General features: G+C 37.0%; 1 protein-coding gene across 4 annotated transcripts in view; it reads left to right on the forward strand.

The window, feature by feature from the left end:
- EPM2A (EPM2A glucan phosphatase, laforin) overlaps positions 1-16640 on the forward strand; it is a 105354-nt gene that overhangs the window by 56388 nt on the left and 32326 nt on the right. For all 4 annotated transcript variants that reach the window (XM_060167634.1, XM_060167632.1, XM_060167636.1 and 1 more), the window contains exon 2: positions 518-692. In XM_060167634.1, the coding sequence (XP_060023617.1) occupies positions 518-692 (175 nt within the window). The remainder of the gene's footprint in view (positions 1-517; positions 693-16640) is intronic.

Consider the following 16640-nt stretch of genomic DNA (forward strand, 5'->3'; position numbering starts at 1 on the left):
GATAATACTAACCACTGATTTACATGCAAACTGGATTGGATGTGATATTTGTTTTATTATTTATTAATGTGTTTTTTAAAATTGATTGCTTAAGCTGATACTGAAACACTTTATTACTGATTTTAGTCATAAATTTGCATACCAGGAAGATAAAAGTATGCAGCGCAGGGACATTAATGGCTTTAAAAACCCTTTTCAGCAGCTTATCAGGCTACAAAATGACTCACAACAGGCTCTTAAGGCACTGAAAGGTCCCAAGAAATTCTGAGTTCATATGCTTTTGGAAATATTCATGTATTCAAAGGGAGCATAGGACTCTATGAAATTCACAAGTAACTCTACAAATTGTTACTGTGTTCCCTATTACTCTAGTCTATTTTTGTTTATACTGAAATCTGTAGATTATGCAGCTTTGTATTTATTTTCATCTTACTATTAATTTTGCATCAGCAACTCTGTGGCTGTTTAAGCAAAACATTGATGTAATTGCTTTGTTTGTCATTTCTTCTTGTTCTAGGCAATGGGCCTCACCACGACCGTTGCTGTATTTATAATGAAAACAACTTGGTGGATGGTGTTTACTGTCTCCCAATAGGACACTGGATTGAGGCCACTGGGCACACCAATGAGATGAAGCACACAACAGACTTCTATTTTAATATTGCAGGCCACCAAGCCATGCATTATTCAAGGTAAAAATAGTGCCATGTTTATAAGCATAGAAGTAGGACAAGGGTAGCATTAGGACAATGGAAGTATTCACTGTGTGTAAAACTGCAGTATCTCCCTTTGGAGGGTTATATAGGCCTGCAGTGCTTTGAGGAGGTAAATTACAGTGAATTACTGTGTGAGATTTTCTGGTTCTAGATGTGAAGGATCCTTTTTATAGAATTCTTTTATTAAGTATACACCCTGGCATCAACATATTTTGACCAGACAGTACTTTACCAATCTTTGTACTTACATAGTGGATTAAAAATAAAAACCAGACTAAAATATCATAAATCAGCATTTGTATCTTTTATGCTACAGACCAGCTGTGAAACAGAAATTGCTGTCTCTTTATAAAATATTATCCAAATAAACATATGTGAAAATCTAGACATAAAACTAGATAGGATGTGATCATCTGCTCTATTACTGGGAGGGCTAAAAAGTGCCTTCGGTTTTTTAAGTAAAAATAAAAGAAACATTTTTCATTTTCACCAAGAACTTTATTGAACAACGTATTCACCCTTTTGTTCCACTACCTTCTGCCATTTTTCAGGCAACTTCATAATTCCATCTTCCCAAAACTTTTTATCTTTTTGAGCAAAGAACTGTTCCAGGTGCCTTTTACAGTCTTCCAGGGAATTGAAATTTTTTCCATTAAGAGAATTTTGTAAAGACCAAACTAAATGGAAATCCAAAGGTGCAATGTCTGGTGAATACAGCGGATGAATCAGAACTTCCCAGCCAAGCTGTAACAGTTTTTGCCTGGTCATCAAAGAAACACGCGGTCTTGCATTATCCTGATGGAAGATTACGCATTTTCTGTTGACTAATTCTGGACACTTTTCGTCAAGTGCCGCTTTCAGTTGGTCTAATTGGGAGCAGTACTTGTTGGAATTAATCGTTTGGTTTTCTGGAAGGAGCTCATAATAGAGGACTCCCTTCCAATCCCACCATATATACAACATCAGCTACTTTGGATGAAGACCGGCCTTTAGTGTAGTTGGTGGTGGTTCATTTCGCTTGCCCCACAATCTCTTCCATTCCACATTCTTGTACAGTATCCACTTTTCATCGCCCGTCACAATTTGTTTTAAAAACGGAATGTTTTCATTATATTTCAGTACAGAATTGCATGAGGAAATATGGTCAAGAAGGTATTTTTGCTTAACTTTAATATGTGGAACCCAAACATCAAAGCGATTCCCATAACCAAGCTGGTGCAAATGATTTTCAACGCTTGATTTGGATATTTTGAGTATGTTGGCTATCTGCCGCGTGGTATAGCGTTGATTGTTCTCAATTATTGTTTCAATTTGATCGCTATCAACTTCAGCTGGTCTACCCGACCGTGGAACATTGTCCAGTGAGAAATCTCCAGCACGAAACTTCGCAAACCACTTTGGACACATTCAGTCAGTCACAGCACTTTCTCCATACACTGCACAAATCTTTTTGTGCATTTCAGTTGCGTTTTTCCCTTTCTTGAAATAATAAAGCATAATATGCCGAAAATATTGCTTTTTTCTTCCATCTTCAATATTAAAATGGCTACACAAAAATTCACCAATTTTGATGTCTTTTTTAAAAATTCATGCTGATATGACAGCTGTTACGTAGAATCTAACAAAATTGTTTCGAATGAAGTTAAAGACAACTAAGCACTACTAGGGCCATCTTACGGAAAAAAAACGAAGGAACCTTTTGACCCACCCAGTATTTATTAATAGATTTATTTTTATTTGTCTATTTAATTATTATACCAACAATATGTGCCAAAATACAAGTTCAAACACCAAAGAGGATGCTAAATGAAAAGTAAGGTTCAATATACTTTCCTTCATTCCCACTCACCAGAAGTGATTATTTTTAACCATTTTATGGTTCGTTTTTCTGGAGCTTAAATCCGAGTCTTAAATAATATGCATATACTTTATTTGTTAATATGTCAATTTAAAAATAGCTTTTGATTCCCCTCTATGACATGAGAGAAATTTAGCTCACTTATCTTCTCTCCCCACTTCCAATCCCTACCAAGCACATGAAAAAAATTCTTTTGTTATTTAGCTTCATAAAAATTCTATTTCTTGACTCATACATTTTTGACAGTGCCCCTTGATTTCCTACTGTGTAAGATAAGAGATTTACTGCCCCTATATCTTCCTCCACATCTACTTCCACCCATTAACTCCTGTTTTTCATTACTTTTACATTTCCAAGGGTTATAGAACTTAGATTTAATTTAGCAAATATAAATGAGCCTTTCATACTCAATGTGTACATGTACATGTTTGATGAATCTAGTAGATCTACAAGCTTTATTAGGAAGAGAAGTCTGCCACTCGCCCTGCCTCCGCACCTCCTCTCATTTGGTCTGTCCACAGGCAGCCGCTTTCACATCTTTAAGCTGATTATTTGCTAATTACTTTCAGTTAAATGATAAATAATATGATTATATTACTGCTTCTTGATTTTAGTTTTTGGTATTATTTATTGATTTCACACCTGAAAAATGAAAATGTAGCTCTTTTTTCTTCCCCTTCCCCCACAAACTTCAGTGACATCCTTCTGTTGTTCAATCCTCCCAACATAGTTATGCCATCATTCTGATGAGATTGGTATGCCCCATGTTTATTTGTATGCCTGTGTAAATTCCGTTTAACACCCCCTAACTGTTCACACATGTCTAAGTCTTCTTTGAAGAATGTATAGCTTTCTGGTTTGCTGCTGAGTAGTTGAAGCCTTTATGGCTCCTAACCCTTTATGTTTGAGCTGAGTTTCCCTCCCCCCACTCTGGAGAAGCTGTCAGAATCTTCATTTTCAATATTATGAAATTTCATAATGGAATGTCTTGATGTGGTTACTTTTTATGCATTTTGCTAACCTCTCAGTGAGTAGATTTTTTAATTCTGTAAATTCTGCAAATTCTGCAATTTCAAATGTTTAAAGGTAAATTACTCGAATTATTTCTTTGATGATTTATTTCCCTTTCTGGACCTCCTATTATTTAGATATTGGAAACTTGGTCTGAGTATTTTATATGTTGCATATCTTTGGGTTTTTTTTTTCTCTCCTTTGTAACAGATTTTCTCAACTTACTTAATCATCCATCAGTACTATTTAGTTTTTTTTCCCCCAATTAATTAATTTATTTATATTTGGCTGTGTTGGGTCTTCGTTGCTGTGTGAGGGCTTTCTCCAGTTGCGGTGAGCGGGGACCACTCTTGATCGCGGTGCGCGGGCCTCTCACTGTCGTGGCCTCTTCCGTTGCGGAGCACAGGCTCCAGACGCGCAGGCTCAGTAGTTGTGGCTCACGGGCTTAGTTGCTCTGCGGCATGTGGGATCTTCCCAGACCAGGGCACGAACCCGTGTCCCCTGCATTGGCAGGCAGATTCTTAACTACTGCACCACCAGGGAAGCCCTACTATTTAGTTTTTTATTGTTGCTATCATTTTTGTTTTCTGGGAGCTCTTCATTTAATTATCTGAGTGTCTTCCAGTCCAGAGACTTGTTTAACCTTCCCCAGAGAATAAACCTCCAGTCTTTTGTCAGGACTGGGGAGGGAAAGTGTCCCAGCTGAGGAGAGTGGGAAGATGAATCTAAGGGTCTGGCTGCGTTCTAAACAGACTTGCCAGTTTTCCTTATTCTTTTCACCCACATCCAGAAGTACCTGGAAATCCCAGTTTCTGAGCCTGTTGGGGATTCTGTAGTGTAATTCCAGACAGTTCTCAGCTTTCTCCACTGTTGGCCTTAGGACTTAGTTTTTCTCAGTCTGCTAAATTTTTCATTAATCAACCAATTGCTTTACAGTTTCCACAATTTTTTTTTTGTTATCTTTGCTCCTGTTCTCTCTTTCTTGGGTTTTTATGTATTTAATTTTCTACAAAATCTCTTTATGCTTGTTTTAAAGGGATTTGGTGAAAGTTAGATGTGTGAAATCAAATTTTCTGCAATAAAATTAAAGTGAAATGAAGTATTAAAAGTGTCTAACATAAAACTTCGTAAAGCGTAGCTCAATAAATAGTAAATACATTCTTTATTTCTAACATTTAGCTTGTATTCTGTTACTCTGACCCAGATAAGATTCTACCATGTTAGAATGAGATTTTAAAAATCAATGTGTACTTCCATATTCAGCCTATACTTGGTATCAAACTACATCTTCCTCTTCAATAGATTTTTTTATGAAAAAGAATGAATGTTTGCATTAAAGACACAGATAACTAATTTAATTAGACTTTAGTGGAAAGGGACTGTATCTTCTGTATCTTGAAAAGGCTTATTGCCAATTAAACACACTTCAAGAGCCATAAATTAGACTTTATGAAAGGCACACTTATATTCTTATTAAAATATTACAGTTTAGAAAATGTATTATAAAAGCTCGTTTATTGTTCGCAGCCTCTTTGGCTTATAAATAAAAGATATACAGTAATTTTCAAACCTCAAAATTATTTTATACACTGTAGAACAATACTTTCACACATTTTTGATACTGTTTTGTTTAGCACATTTTCCAAATGAATGGGATTAATTACTTTCGAGAAAGAGTGAGGAACTTGGTGCCAGCCCAGCTCTCTCATTTACTACAGGGCAACCTTGGGACAATCCTGTAACAGTTCTGAATTTCAGTTTCCTGATTTGCAAAGTGAGTTGGTTAAACTAGATGAATACTGAAGTCAGTTCTGGAAATAATCAAGGATTAAAGTTAATTTAAAAAGCTAAGCCTTATTCAACATTTTGCCAATATATTATATTGACTTAACAGTGACTATACTCCGTATCAGCTTCTTTGGTTTCAGGTTCAGCCGTCAAATGCCTGCAATCCAGTGCTGCCTCTAGGTGGCACTTTCCTTCATTTTTGTAGCCCAAGACATACATTCAGTCCAACACTACAGAAATATTTGGAAATATACATACGTTATAGTCACTTTACAATTAATCCCTAATAAGTATGTAAATACTTATTATAAAATGATATTTTACATTGCTTATATTCATAATCAAATTTTGACAGGAGATCTCTTTTGGACTAAATACAGAAAAATCACAAAATTCTGTGTGCAGCAGGACCTAATTACATTGTCCTGCTTCTGTAGTTCACAATCAAGAAATTACTGGCCAAAGGACGAATCTAATTTCAGTTGTTATTTCCATCTGATTGAATGATTTGAGATTTTTCTAAACAGTAAAACCAAGATTATAATTGTTCATCCTACTAGGAAAGGAAAACAGCATAATCTTCCTTCTTACTGAGTTCTTCTGATCGGGCAATGATTTTTATTGAGTATTAACTGAGTGTGTGAGATTTCCTTGAAGAGTTCCTTTTCCCTAAATAAATAATGCTGTTCATATTTTATGAGGTCAACTTAATTGATGGATGTCCCCTTTTTCATATGATTAAAATACATTTTTTTTTTTGCGGTACGCGGGCCTCTCACTGTTGCGGCCTCTCCCATTGTGGGGCACAGGCTCCGGACGCACAGGCTCAGCGGCCATGGCTCACGGGCCCAGCCGCTCCGCGGCATGTGGGATCTTCCCGGACCGGTGCACGAACCCGTGTCCCCTGCATCGGCAGGCGTACTCTCAACCACTGCGCCACCAGGGAAGCCCTAAAATACATATTTCTATATAAAACATTTAAATATATTAAAATAGATTATATATTCTATATTATGTATAGTTACATTGGGATGATTTATTTTCAGTATCATATAAAAAATTAGTGATAGATATTAGCATCCTAATGGTAATATGAACTAATTGTAAACATACCCCTTAATTCTTGTTTCTTAGAAGTTATTTAAAACATATTTGCTAAAGTTTATGGAGAAGTCAGTTTTTGCTGATAGTGCTGTTGTGGGTTCAGTATGATTATAAAGGAAGCAGCTGGATTCTTTGCTGCCTTTATATTATCAACAGCATTGTTATTTAAATTATGATTGAAATGTCTCTGTCAGGCCAATGAGAAAGAAGCTTGATTAAAGGAGAGAACTTGGTTGTCAGATCTCAGATTGTGTCTATAGGAATGGTAGTAAGAAAAAGGGAATATTCTATCATATAAGTTAAGCAATTTGGATTCCTAAGTCATTATGTGGGGAAAACTTGGCAACTTTACTATAAAAATATGAATTTTTACTACAAAAGAGAGCAGAGAAACAAGGAAATTTAGGATAGGGGAAGGTAATTTATAAGGTGGGTGCTGTTAAAGAATGTTTGGATGTTAATGACAATGATGTCATAGAGTGGAGAAAAATTAATGATTAAGAGGAGAAAGCGGAGAGTCATAGGGGCAAAATCTTTCTGTAAACAAGAGTGATCTGAATGCAGGAGAACAAAGAGTTCATCCATGGTCCTTGAGGAAGCAGAGAATTGGCATGGGTGCAGGTATGTCAGTGAAGTAGTGAGGGCATGTGGAAGTTCAGTTTCTGATTTCTTCTCTCATTTTTTTTTTTACCATCTTTATTGGAGTATAATTGCTCTACAATGGTGTGTTAGTTTCTGCTTTATAACAAAGTGAATCAGCCATACGTATACATATATCCCCATATCTCCTCCCTCTTGCATCTCCCTCCCACCCTCCCTATCCCACCCCTCCAGGTGGTCACAAAACACCAAGCTGATCTCCCTGTGCTACTTGGCTGCTTCCCACTAGCTATCGATTTTACATTTGGTAGTGTGTATATGTCCATACCACTCTCTCCCTTCGTCCCAGCTTACCCTTCCCCCTCCCCGTGTCCTCAAGTCCATTCTCTACGTCTGCGTCTTTCTGATTTCTTCTCTTTTCTCCATGAAATAGGAAGCAAGGTCATCAGATGAGAGTGAGAAGAGAGAAGAATTTTAGGTTTGAATGAGATATATAGACTGGGTAGCTAATGGAATGTGAATGTACTGACTCATGAATTTTTATTTTTACAAGACTCTCCCAATTCCAATATTACAGTGACTATGACAAACAAAGAAGTTATTCTCTCATTTTAAATGAGTACAGAAGACAGACAGAATATTTTTGACAGTTTTCTGTGTGACTCTAGCCAGATCAGAAAGAAGTCTAAGTAATATGCTAAAATGGAGGCTTTGTAGATTGGGAATTAGATGACATATTTTTCAGAGCTAGAATTAAATTTATTATGCTGGCCATTATGGAAGGTCCACTTCTGGAAGAACAATGGATCTATTTATATTGGAGTCAGTGAACACATTGGGGAATGCTCCTTTCTTATTTTCAAGGGGTTGGTATATTTCTATCACTTTGCCAATTCCTGTGATCATTTAAATTGACTGAAAATGATTAGTTTCTTAGAACATAGTCTCATCTTTGGTTGAACAGAATGCAAAGATTATGAAACCCGTGGAGGAGGGGTCAGTGAAGAAAGAGTAGTGAAAATGCATATGTTACATACTAAATAAGATGATCAGTTTTCCTGTTGACTATTTCTATATCGTAAAGGTCCTATAATGACTTGTACGTTCACGGACGTCTTTTGAAAAGCAAGATCTTTATTTTCATGCTTTGATACATTGTGAATTGCCTTTCTCAACCTTCTTTCTCAGAGTTAATTTTTTTCTTTGAATGTCTTGTAGACTTATCGTTCTTGATAAATGAATCAATAATTTAATTGATTAGCATATGTAAATGCTAAGTGTTTCACCATGTAGTTGATAAATACTCTGAAAAAAAGTACTGGGTGTAGCAACACACACACACACACACTGGTAACACCTACTTTGCAGGCTCTCCATTTTATAAGGAAAGGATTGTTTTCTACCCGCAGCCACATGATGTGTTTGACGGAGTGCTGGGTGGGGCACAACTCAGATTCAGGCTAATGAAAGCAGGGGTTAGATTTTAGGTGTTGTGTGAGGATTCTGTTGGGCAAGTAAAACCTTAATAATGCTTTATAACCCTGAGCTACTTCTGACTATGAGAGAAAAGGCATCCTACACAGTATCCCCTCCTGTTGTAGAGAAGCAAAATGGGAATCAACTCTACAAGGTCCTGCTCTGAGGTCACGACAGCTGACCCCATTCTCAGACTCTCCTCCACGTGCCTCTGTTTCCTCCTCCTGAAATGGGGGCTCTGTTTTCTTCTACCATCGCGTTCTGCCATCAACTTCTGATCCAAATACACATCTGAACACAAATAAATGACAAAAAATTCCTGCTTATTTTCACGAATCAACGTTTAAAGTTTAGATAGTCTGTGTAAGTCAAAATAAATTGAATTAATTATAAGAAGTACCTAAAAACGTTTTCTCTCCCCAAAACGTTTTCTCTCCCCTGGCACCTTTATGCCACTTTTTGGAAATTGCTATTTATTCAGGCATCAACTTACCTCATTATCCTTCCTCACCGTATAGTCTTAAATTGTAGTATTAATTGCTTGTCTCATTTTCCCTTTTCCTAGATTGCAGATCCTGTCCCAACACCCCTTTCTTCCAAAAGATTCATTTGTTTGGGTTGTTTTGTTTTACTCCAGCAATTATTATTAATCTTCTTAATTTAATCACTGGCATTTCCATTGCTACGCCCTCTCCTCAGACATGTTTACCCCCCTGCCCCATTATGAATAGGCTTATTAATGGTAGAGGAAGACATTTTATGAGAGGATCTTCCAGTATAAACTACATCACATTGTTTTTCTGCTGCTACTCCAGCTTAGTTATAGTTGGTGTGACTCCTCATGCTAAGTTCTATGGAAACGATATATAAAATCCCAAAGCTCAAAGAGACATTTTTGCATTAAACAGGAAGTCACCAGAGAATTTACATAAATCGTGACCTCCCCAAGGATCTAAGAGTTTGTTTCCAGACTTTTATTTTTCAGTCTAGTTTTAGGAGGGAAGAGAAACAAACCTAAAGCCAAAATTAATGATTAATCAGGAATGAAAATTAAGCATCTCAAAAATGATAGAGAGAAGCATGATCAATTTGTTACAAAATAATAGGTTTATACAACTTTTTAAGGACCCATTTTGTTGTGCAAAGTGAAATATATCTATATCTATACAGCTACTTGTATGTTTGCAGTTGCTTCTTCATCATATCCTAGAAAAATTAGAAAGAAAAAAGGAGGGAGATGGAGAAGAAAGTGGGAAGAATGAAGGAACATAGCCTTGGCCACTTGTCACTTAGCTATTCTATGATAACAGGGGGAACCATGGATTATTTTCTTAGTCCCATTTCCTTCCTTCACCCTGTCCCTTTAAAGTTACCTTGATTAATCTGTTGTTTCTGACGTTACCAGAGGTTTGAAAATAGGGCCTCTTCTGTGTCTCATTGCTTTTAGCCACGACAGTGAGTTTTTATTACTTCAGATCTTTAAAAACAAAAAAAACAAAGCTCAGGGATGCAGTGAAAGTGAAAGAACCATTCTGAGAGGGGTCAGCAATGCATTGATCAAGGATCTGCAGTCATCACCATAGCTATTTACAGTTGCTGGGGTTTTGAGAGCTGTCCTTTAATTCAGGATATTCAAATAATATATTGTTAATTAAGTCAAGATGGAGTAAAAAGGATGATAAAAATGGTATCACAGAAGTGGAAAATACATGTAAGTAATCGATTATAGAAATAGATTTGAACATCAGAACACCAACTTTCAGAATGCCCTTTTCATGAGACTAACATTCTCTACTTTAAAAAAACCCAGCAACCTCAAAAGCTGAATTTAGAAGTACCATTTTGATTGTATACCATGTGCCCAGTACTGTGTTAGGTACTGTTAAAAATTTTCAACTTAAATAATAATGAAATGATGTGGTATTTGTTTATATCACAAAAGTGTTCTTCCCTTTGTGAAAGGATTCTCTTGCTTTAGATAGTAGACAGTATCAGGATAGAGCTAATGGGAAAGGATCACTCCTTGGCCTGAACTAATAATAGGAATGTTTTTGTTTTGGCCTCTGCCACTATGACTAAGAAAAATTAATTACAGGGAAACAACCCCAAAACTGTGAATAGTAATTAACCAGCTAACTCACATTTCAAAGTTGAGTGATGAGAAGTTTAGACTCTGAAATTCATGGCCCTGGTGAGCTGCAGATTGCAGGAGGGCAGTTATAAATTTTTTGGTACAAATGCACCTTTGTCTATTAGGTTTTGCCCTTATTCTTTGCCACCTTTCCTATTTCTCTACCGTTTTCTGTATTTCCAGTCTACTCCTCTCCTACCCCCACTTCCCTTTTATTCCCCACTGTCTCTTACACTGTACCTGTTTCCCTGTTGGTCCTTTACCCTCTGTCTTTTCCTGTCCCCTTTTTTCTTATCTTAACGTCCTTGTTCCATTCCTTCATTTTTGTCTTGATACTTTATTAACTGACCAAAATATGGAATTGAAGTCCATGTCTAAACAAATATTTAAAACATTTAGTATTTTCTGTTCTTAATGTGGTAATCAGCTGACTTTGGTCTGTCTCCATTCATTTATTCAACTATTTATCGAGTGCCTACTTTTTGCCAGATGCCAGATACTGGGGGTACAAAGTTAAACACGACCTAGTGTCTCTCCTTCAGAAGCTAATAGTCCCACAGTAGAGACAAAACAAATATGTATTACTGTGAAAACCTTAATCCAATTAATTTAGTTCTTTTCTGAGATTTTTCACCCTATTTTCTTTAAGTGGCTTTGAGTGAATCAAGGTCTTGAATTTCTGCTGAAATCTCTCCACGTGTAAAATGTGACTTTGCTTACAAAACTTAGTTAATATTTAATTCTCAGGAACAGGCTTTTTTAATAAAGGGAGAGACCATGATGCTTAACATTTTATGAAGTAAGGAAATTAATAAAAGTGTTATTTACCTCACATTCTTATTCTCTCACCCTAATAAAATCTTTTAAATAATTATTCTGTTGAAGTACAGAAAAAGCCTTCCGGGTAAAGTACAGCACTGTCTTAAAATTGGGCTTTAGATTTTTATCACTATTCAAAATAAATTTTCATAGAGGCTTGGGTCCAGGACCTTTTCTGTGCACAACTCCAGAATATATGATTCATATAGTAGTTTACATGAATCCCCTCTCCACCCACCCTGCTACCACTCACTCTCTGCAGTGCAAAGCCTGCCTTGCTACGTGTGGTGGTCCTGGTTGGGTAATAATTTTAGACAGTACACACAAATCTATGTGGTGGGCATTATAATTTTTTGGATTGACATATACTTAAAAACTTTATAGTATGTTTTGGACCCAGATGTAATAACTTCTAAGAAATTACCTATGTTAAACTATTTAGTTTGCAAGTCAATTGACTGATATTCCATCACATTTCCTAAGGGACTCTGAGTGAGTTAAGGCCTATTGTTGCCAAATCAAACTTGGGTCCACTTGCCCACACGCAGTAAAGCCAACCTACTGATAGCGGGTTGTGGTGAAAGAAAGTACAGCATTTACTGCAGGGTGTCCTATAAGGAGTCCGGGATAGCTAGTACTCAAAAAGCCCGAACTACCAGATGGGTTTTAGCAAAGCGTTTTTAAAGGCCAGGCAAGGGAAGGAAGTCCCAGGGTATGATCAGCTCCCGCACAATCCTCTGATTGGTTGATGGTGAGGTAAAGTAAAAGGCCAGATAAGTCGTTGCAAATATTTCCTGGTTCCCGCCATACTGCAGAGGGGATGTGTTAATTTCTTCCACTTGGGGGGCTTTAGCATCTGTAAAACTACCCGGGAAATGTGCATCTGATACTGTTATCTCCGTACTTCAGAGAGGAGCTAAAGCAGAGGGTGGGAGTGGGGGTGGCCTGTCCCGGGAAGGCCCATAACGTCCTGGTTGGTTACACTTCATGTTATATAATCTTCGCGTATGTCCAGTTTCACAGTGATGGGGTTTAGTATACGCTTCTCCAAATATGGCACCTTAGGATATCAAATATTTTAAGCTGAAGGAATTTGAGAAACAGCATGTATCTGAGCTTCTCCTAAAGCAGGTATCAAGACCTTTGTGTGAATTGTGCCCTCCCTATACCCCTACACCTGGAGGAAAGGAGCGTCCTTGTCTCTGAAGACTGAGAGGAATCCAAATGCACATACCTTGCTAGTTTCCTCCAGTTCACCACCCTTAGCTCACATCCTTTTGTTCTATTACATTTTCCCACTACTCTCCACCTTCATCAAACCTAGTATAAAAATGCTCAGGTTTAACCACTTCTTCAGGTCTTCGTGTCCCTGTGAAGGCTCCTGTGTCTTGTAAATTTTATATTAAATAAGTATATATTAATATAAATAAATTTGTATGCTTTTCTCATGTTAATCTGTCTTTTGTGAGTTTGACTTATAGAGCTCCAGTCAGAGAACCTAGAAGGGTATTAGAAAAAGAATTTATTCCTCCCCTGCAACAGTCTGAAAAATCTTCCTAGAATTTGCGTAGGGAAAAGTATCTAAGCCTAGAAACAAATATTTCTAAACACTACTTGAAAATGGAGATTAAAAAATTATATGAAGGCCCCTAATGTACTGGGAAGATTAAGAGTTGACATTAATTTAATTAAAAATCAAAGCCACTTTTAGATTTTGAATTTAGAAAACCATTATGGCTTTTCACTACATTAACTTATAAAAGGCAAAGTAGATTTTTCTACATATATGAGTTTTTGAAATAGCCTTATAAGGCATGTGTCATCCCAGAGTAGATTTTTTTATTGCTTAATTATGAAATGAATTTTAGTGAAAACAACATAACTTTCATCTGGAATTCAGGGAACTATGCCATTACAGAAAAAGTTGTATTTTAAATGAAAAAGAATAGGAAAGTCCTCTTCTAGGCTTAGAAGTAAAAGTAAGGAAGAACTAACTCTCTGACTGAAACTATCTCAGAGTTCTAGTAATTGTAATGAGAAGGAGAAATAATGAGTTTAGGAGCAAAATCTATCTATTGTATTGTAAATGGTGAATCCAAACTAACAGATCTTCAGTAAAAATAAGAAGCCCATAAATTTAAAAAATGCTGTGGGCTAGTACGGAACAGGTCAGTCATTTAACGGAGCATATCTGTAAATAAAATGCAAAATAAAGAGACAGTAAAGTATGACTGCATGCTTGGGCAGCTGCCGACAGTATTTACTATGCAATTTTGGCTTAACGTAGTGACTAATTTCTTCAGCTTATTTAAAGATGTTTGTCTTAGGCTGCTCTCTTGCTAATTCAAATAGCTTTTTGGGGAAAATCAAGATAGCAAATATAGAGTGCACATAAAGGTCGCTAGTGTACTAAGAAAAATTAAGAAAATGAAGTTTTATTCCAGACAGTCAAAGGAACAAACATAGTCTTATGATATACTAAGCTGATGGGAATTTGGTATTATCAGTTTAGGACAAAGTTGAAGGGCAGTCCCATGAGATACATCACCTGAGTGACTGTATGTCTGAGTTCAGCAGACTCTGGGAAGAGGGATTGTAAATCTTCTGCTATTTTAAGAGCGAAATGATAGTCTTTTGATTAGAGCATGAAATTGGCCCTTAAAATGAACTTGAAAATCTTAGCAAAAGGCTGCTTCGTGTTCCTAAAATTCTAATTAAAACCTGCCCTGTAGTAGCTTGAGGCCCCAACTGACCAAAAGGATTATTACAAAAATGCCACTTAAATTGAAAGTCAGATCTCTGATTATGGATCAAGTGGTTAAGAGAAGCCAGCACAGAAGGAGCATGAGCAAATGGAAGAAAAGGAATAAAGAATGTAAATGAGAAAAAGCAAGGGCCAGAAAGAAAAACCTAAATACAACTTAATGATGAGAATAGATCCCGTCCATTAGATAGGAAGCATAGCTTCCATTAAAAGAAATTACAATACATGTCTGGAAAAAAAAATTAGAAAGATGAAATTTTTCAAATAAAAAATAATGATGGAGCATATTCTTTTGTTTATTGTAATTTATCATTCTTCAAATTTTATTGTTGATTCTAAACCTATTATAAACATTCTCTAAAGTGAATCCTGCCTTGTTTTGTGAGAGGACACTGAAAAAAATTTCTAACATTTCCTGAAAATAAACTAATAAACATAAGATTCAGGAGATTATTTTACCTGTAGAAGTACGATATTGAATTGTACCCATTTTTATCTACAAGATTGGGCAAATTTCATGCTGCCACACTATCAAAGGAGTGTTAAAGAGCCTTGAAAAGCAGGGATGTTTTTGAGACTTAGAATACTATGCATGGCATTCTGCAGATAGAACATAGTCAGTCACACTGGATCAGGAAATTATCCCATCCAGCTTCATATGGCTCCTTTGGCAACAGCACTGTACCTGTGTCAACTGTTTTCCATGATGATGACATTGTGTCATCATGTTGACATATCCAGATATTGATCAGGCCCATTCTCTGATGCCACCTGCCCTTTCTCTGGTAATAAGAGTAAAGACTTTGTCTATTTCAGTCACTGTTGTATTCCCAGTTACGGCGCCTACACTTTGCAATCCATCACGTCTTATTTCATATAAAAGTTATTTAATCATGCATCCTATAAGGCTATATACTCCTTCGATGTAGGATATATGTCTGAATTCAGTGTCACATCTATTCACTGCTTTTAACACAATGCCTTGCACATAACTGATGGTTATATGTATAGTTCATATAATGATGAACTTCATTCAGTGGCTCACTATTACTTGCCATCTAGGAACTTATCCAAAAGTTTTGCAACTCATAGGTAGGTCGTGTGCAGTGCTGGGGTGGGGGGTGAGGGGTGGAGGAAATGAAACTGAATTGCTACAGAGTCACAGCTTGGCCACCAGCAGGCACAATGCCTTCTCCCCTCTTTGAATCTCTAGAGTGCCAGAGAGTCTGACTCTGTAATGTCAGCAATTCAGAGGGGGTGTTTTTCAGAAGTAACTAATGATGATGAGTACACATTTCAGTGGATAGAGTGAGTAAGCAGGTGGGAGTAGATAAAGGTGAAGAAATCTAAATTATAAGAAAATTAAAAATATAGAACTGTAGAATATTACAGTGTCAATTCATAAATCATAGAGGGAAACTCAGAACGAGGCAGTTGAATGCTTCATGTTCACTGTGCAGAAAAAGAATAGTGCAGGTCTGAAATTGCCTATTCTTAGAAAAGCCTGCTTGCAAGGTTGGCCCTCTTGCTGGTCTTTGGGAATTTGGCTAGTAAACAGTCCCACACACTGATATAAAACTCTCCCTAAATACTATTTGTGGTTCACTGTGCCGAAACTGTGCAAAGAATATGTTTATACTTAACACCTGCCTTCCTTTTGGGAATCTAGAATTTTGGTACACACTGGGCAGAGGATACCTACATACCAGCCTCCAAAAAAACCATTGGTGGTGTCTCTAATGAGCTGCCCTGGTAGACAATACTTCCCATTTATTTTAACAACTTGATGCTGGAGGAATTAAGCATGTCCTATGAATTACACTGTGTGTTTGGGGGACTCTTGGAAGCGTGCACCTAGTTTCATCTAGACTTCCCCCATGCACCTTTTCCTTTTGCTGATTTTCCTTTGTATCCTTTAACTGTCATAAATCTCAGTACAAGTACGACTATATGCTGAGTCCTGTGAGATCACCTAGCAAATCACCAAACCTGGAGTGATCTTGAGGAGCCCTGACATATTCACTTTATGGGATTCAGCCTAGCTAATGTGTTGAGCCAGTCCTGGCTAGGGCTGCAGGCTCTCAGAAGGCCTTTCACCACCAATCGGTAGAGGTGCAGGTAGACTTTTAGCCTTAGACTGGTATCTGGTCATCTTGGTGCGAATCCCAAGTACATGCATCCCATTCTGTGTGAATGGGGTTTTTGGTTTTTTTTCCCACCATATTTTAATGTAGTCATTAAAAGCATGTGCTCTGAGTTGGGCTGCCAGGGATTGAATTCCAGCTTTACCACTCCCTAAGCAGTAGGACTTTGGGTATGTTACTTAAGTGCTGTGCATCATCTGTAAGAGAATGTTAATAGTAAACTTAAACC

This window comes from Lagenorhynchus albirostris, chromosome 12 (assembly GCF_949774975.1).
Source record: "Lagenorhynchus albirostris chromosome 12, mLagAlb1.1, whole genome shotgun sequence".
In the NCBI taxonomy this organism is placed as follows: Eukaryota; Metazoa; Chordata; class Mammalia; order Artiodactyla; family Delphinidae; genus Lagenorhynchus; species Lagenorhynchus albirostris.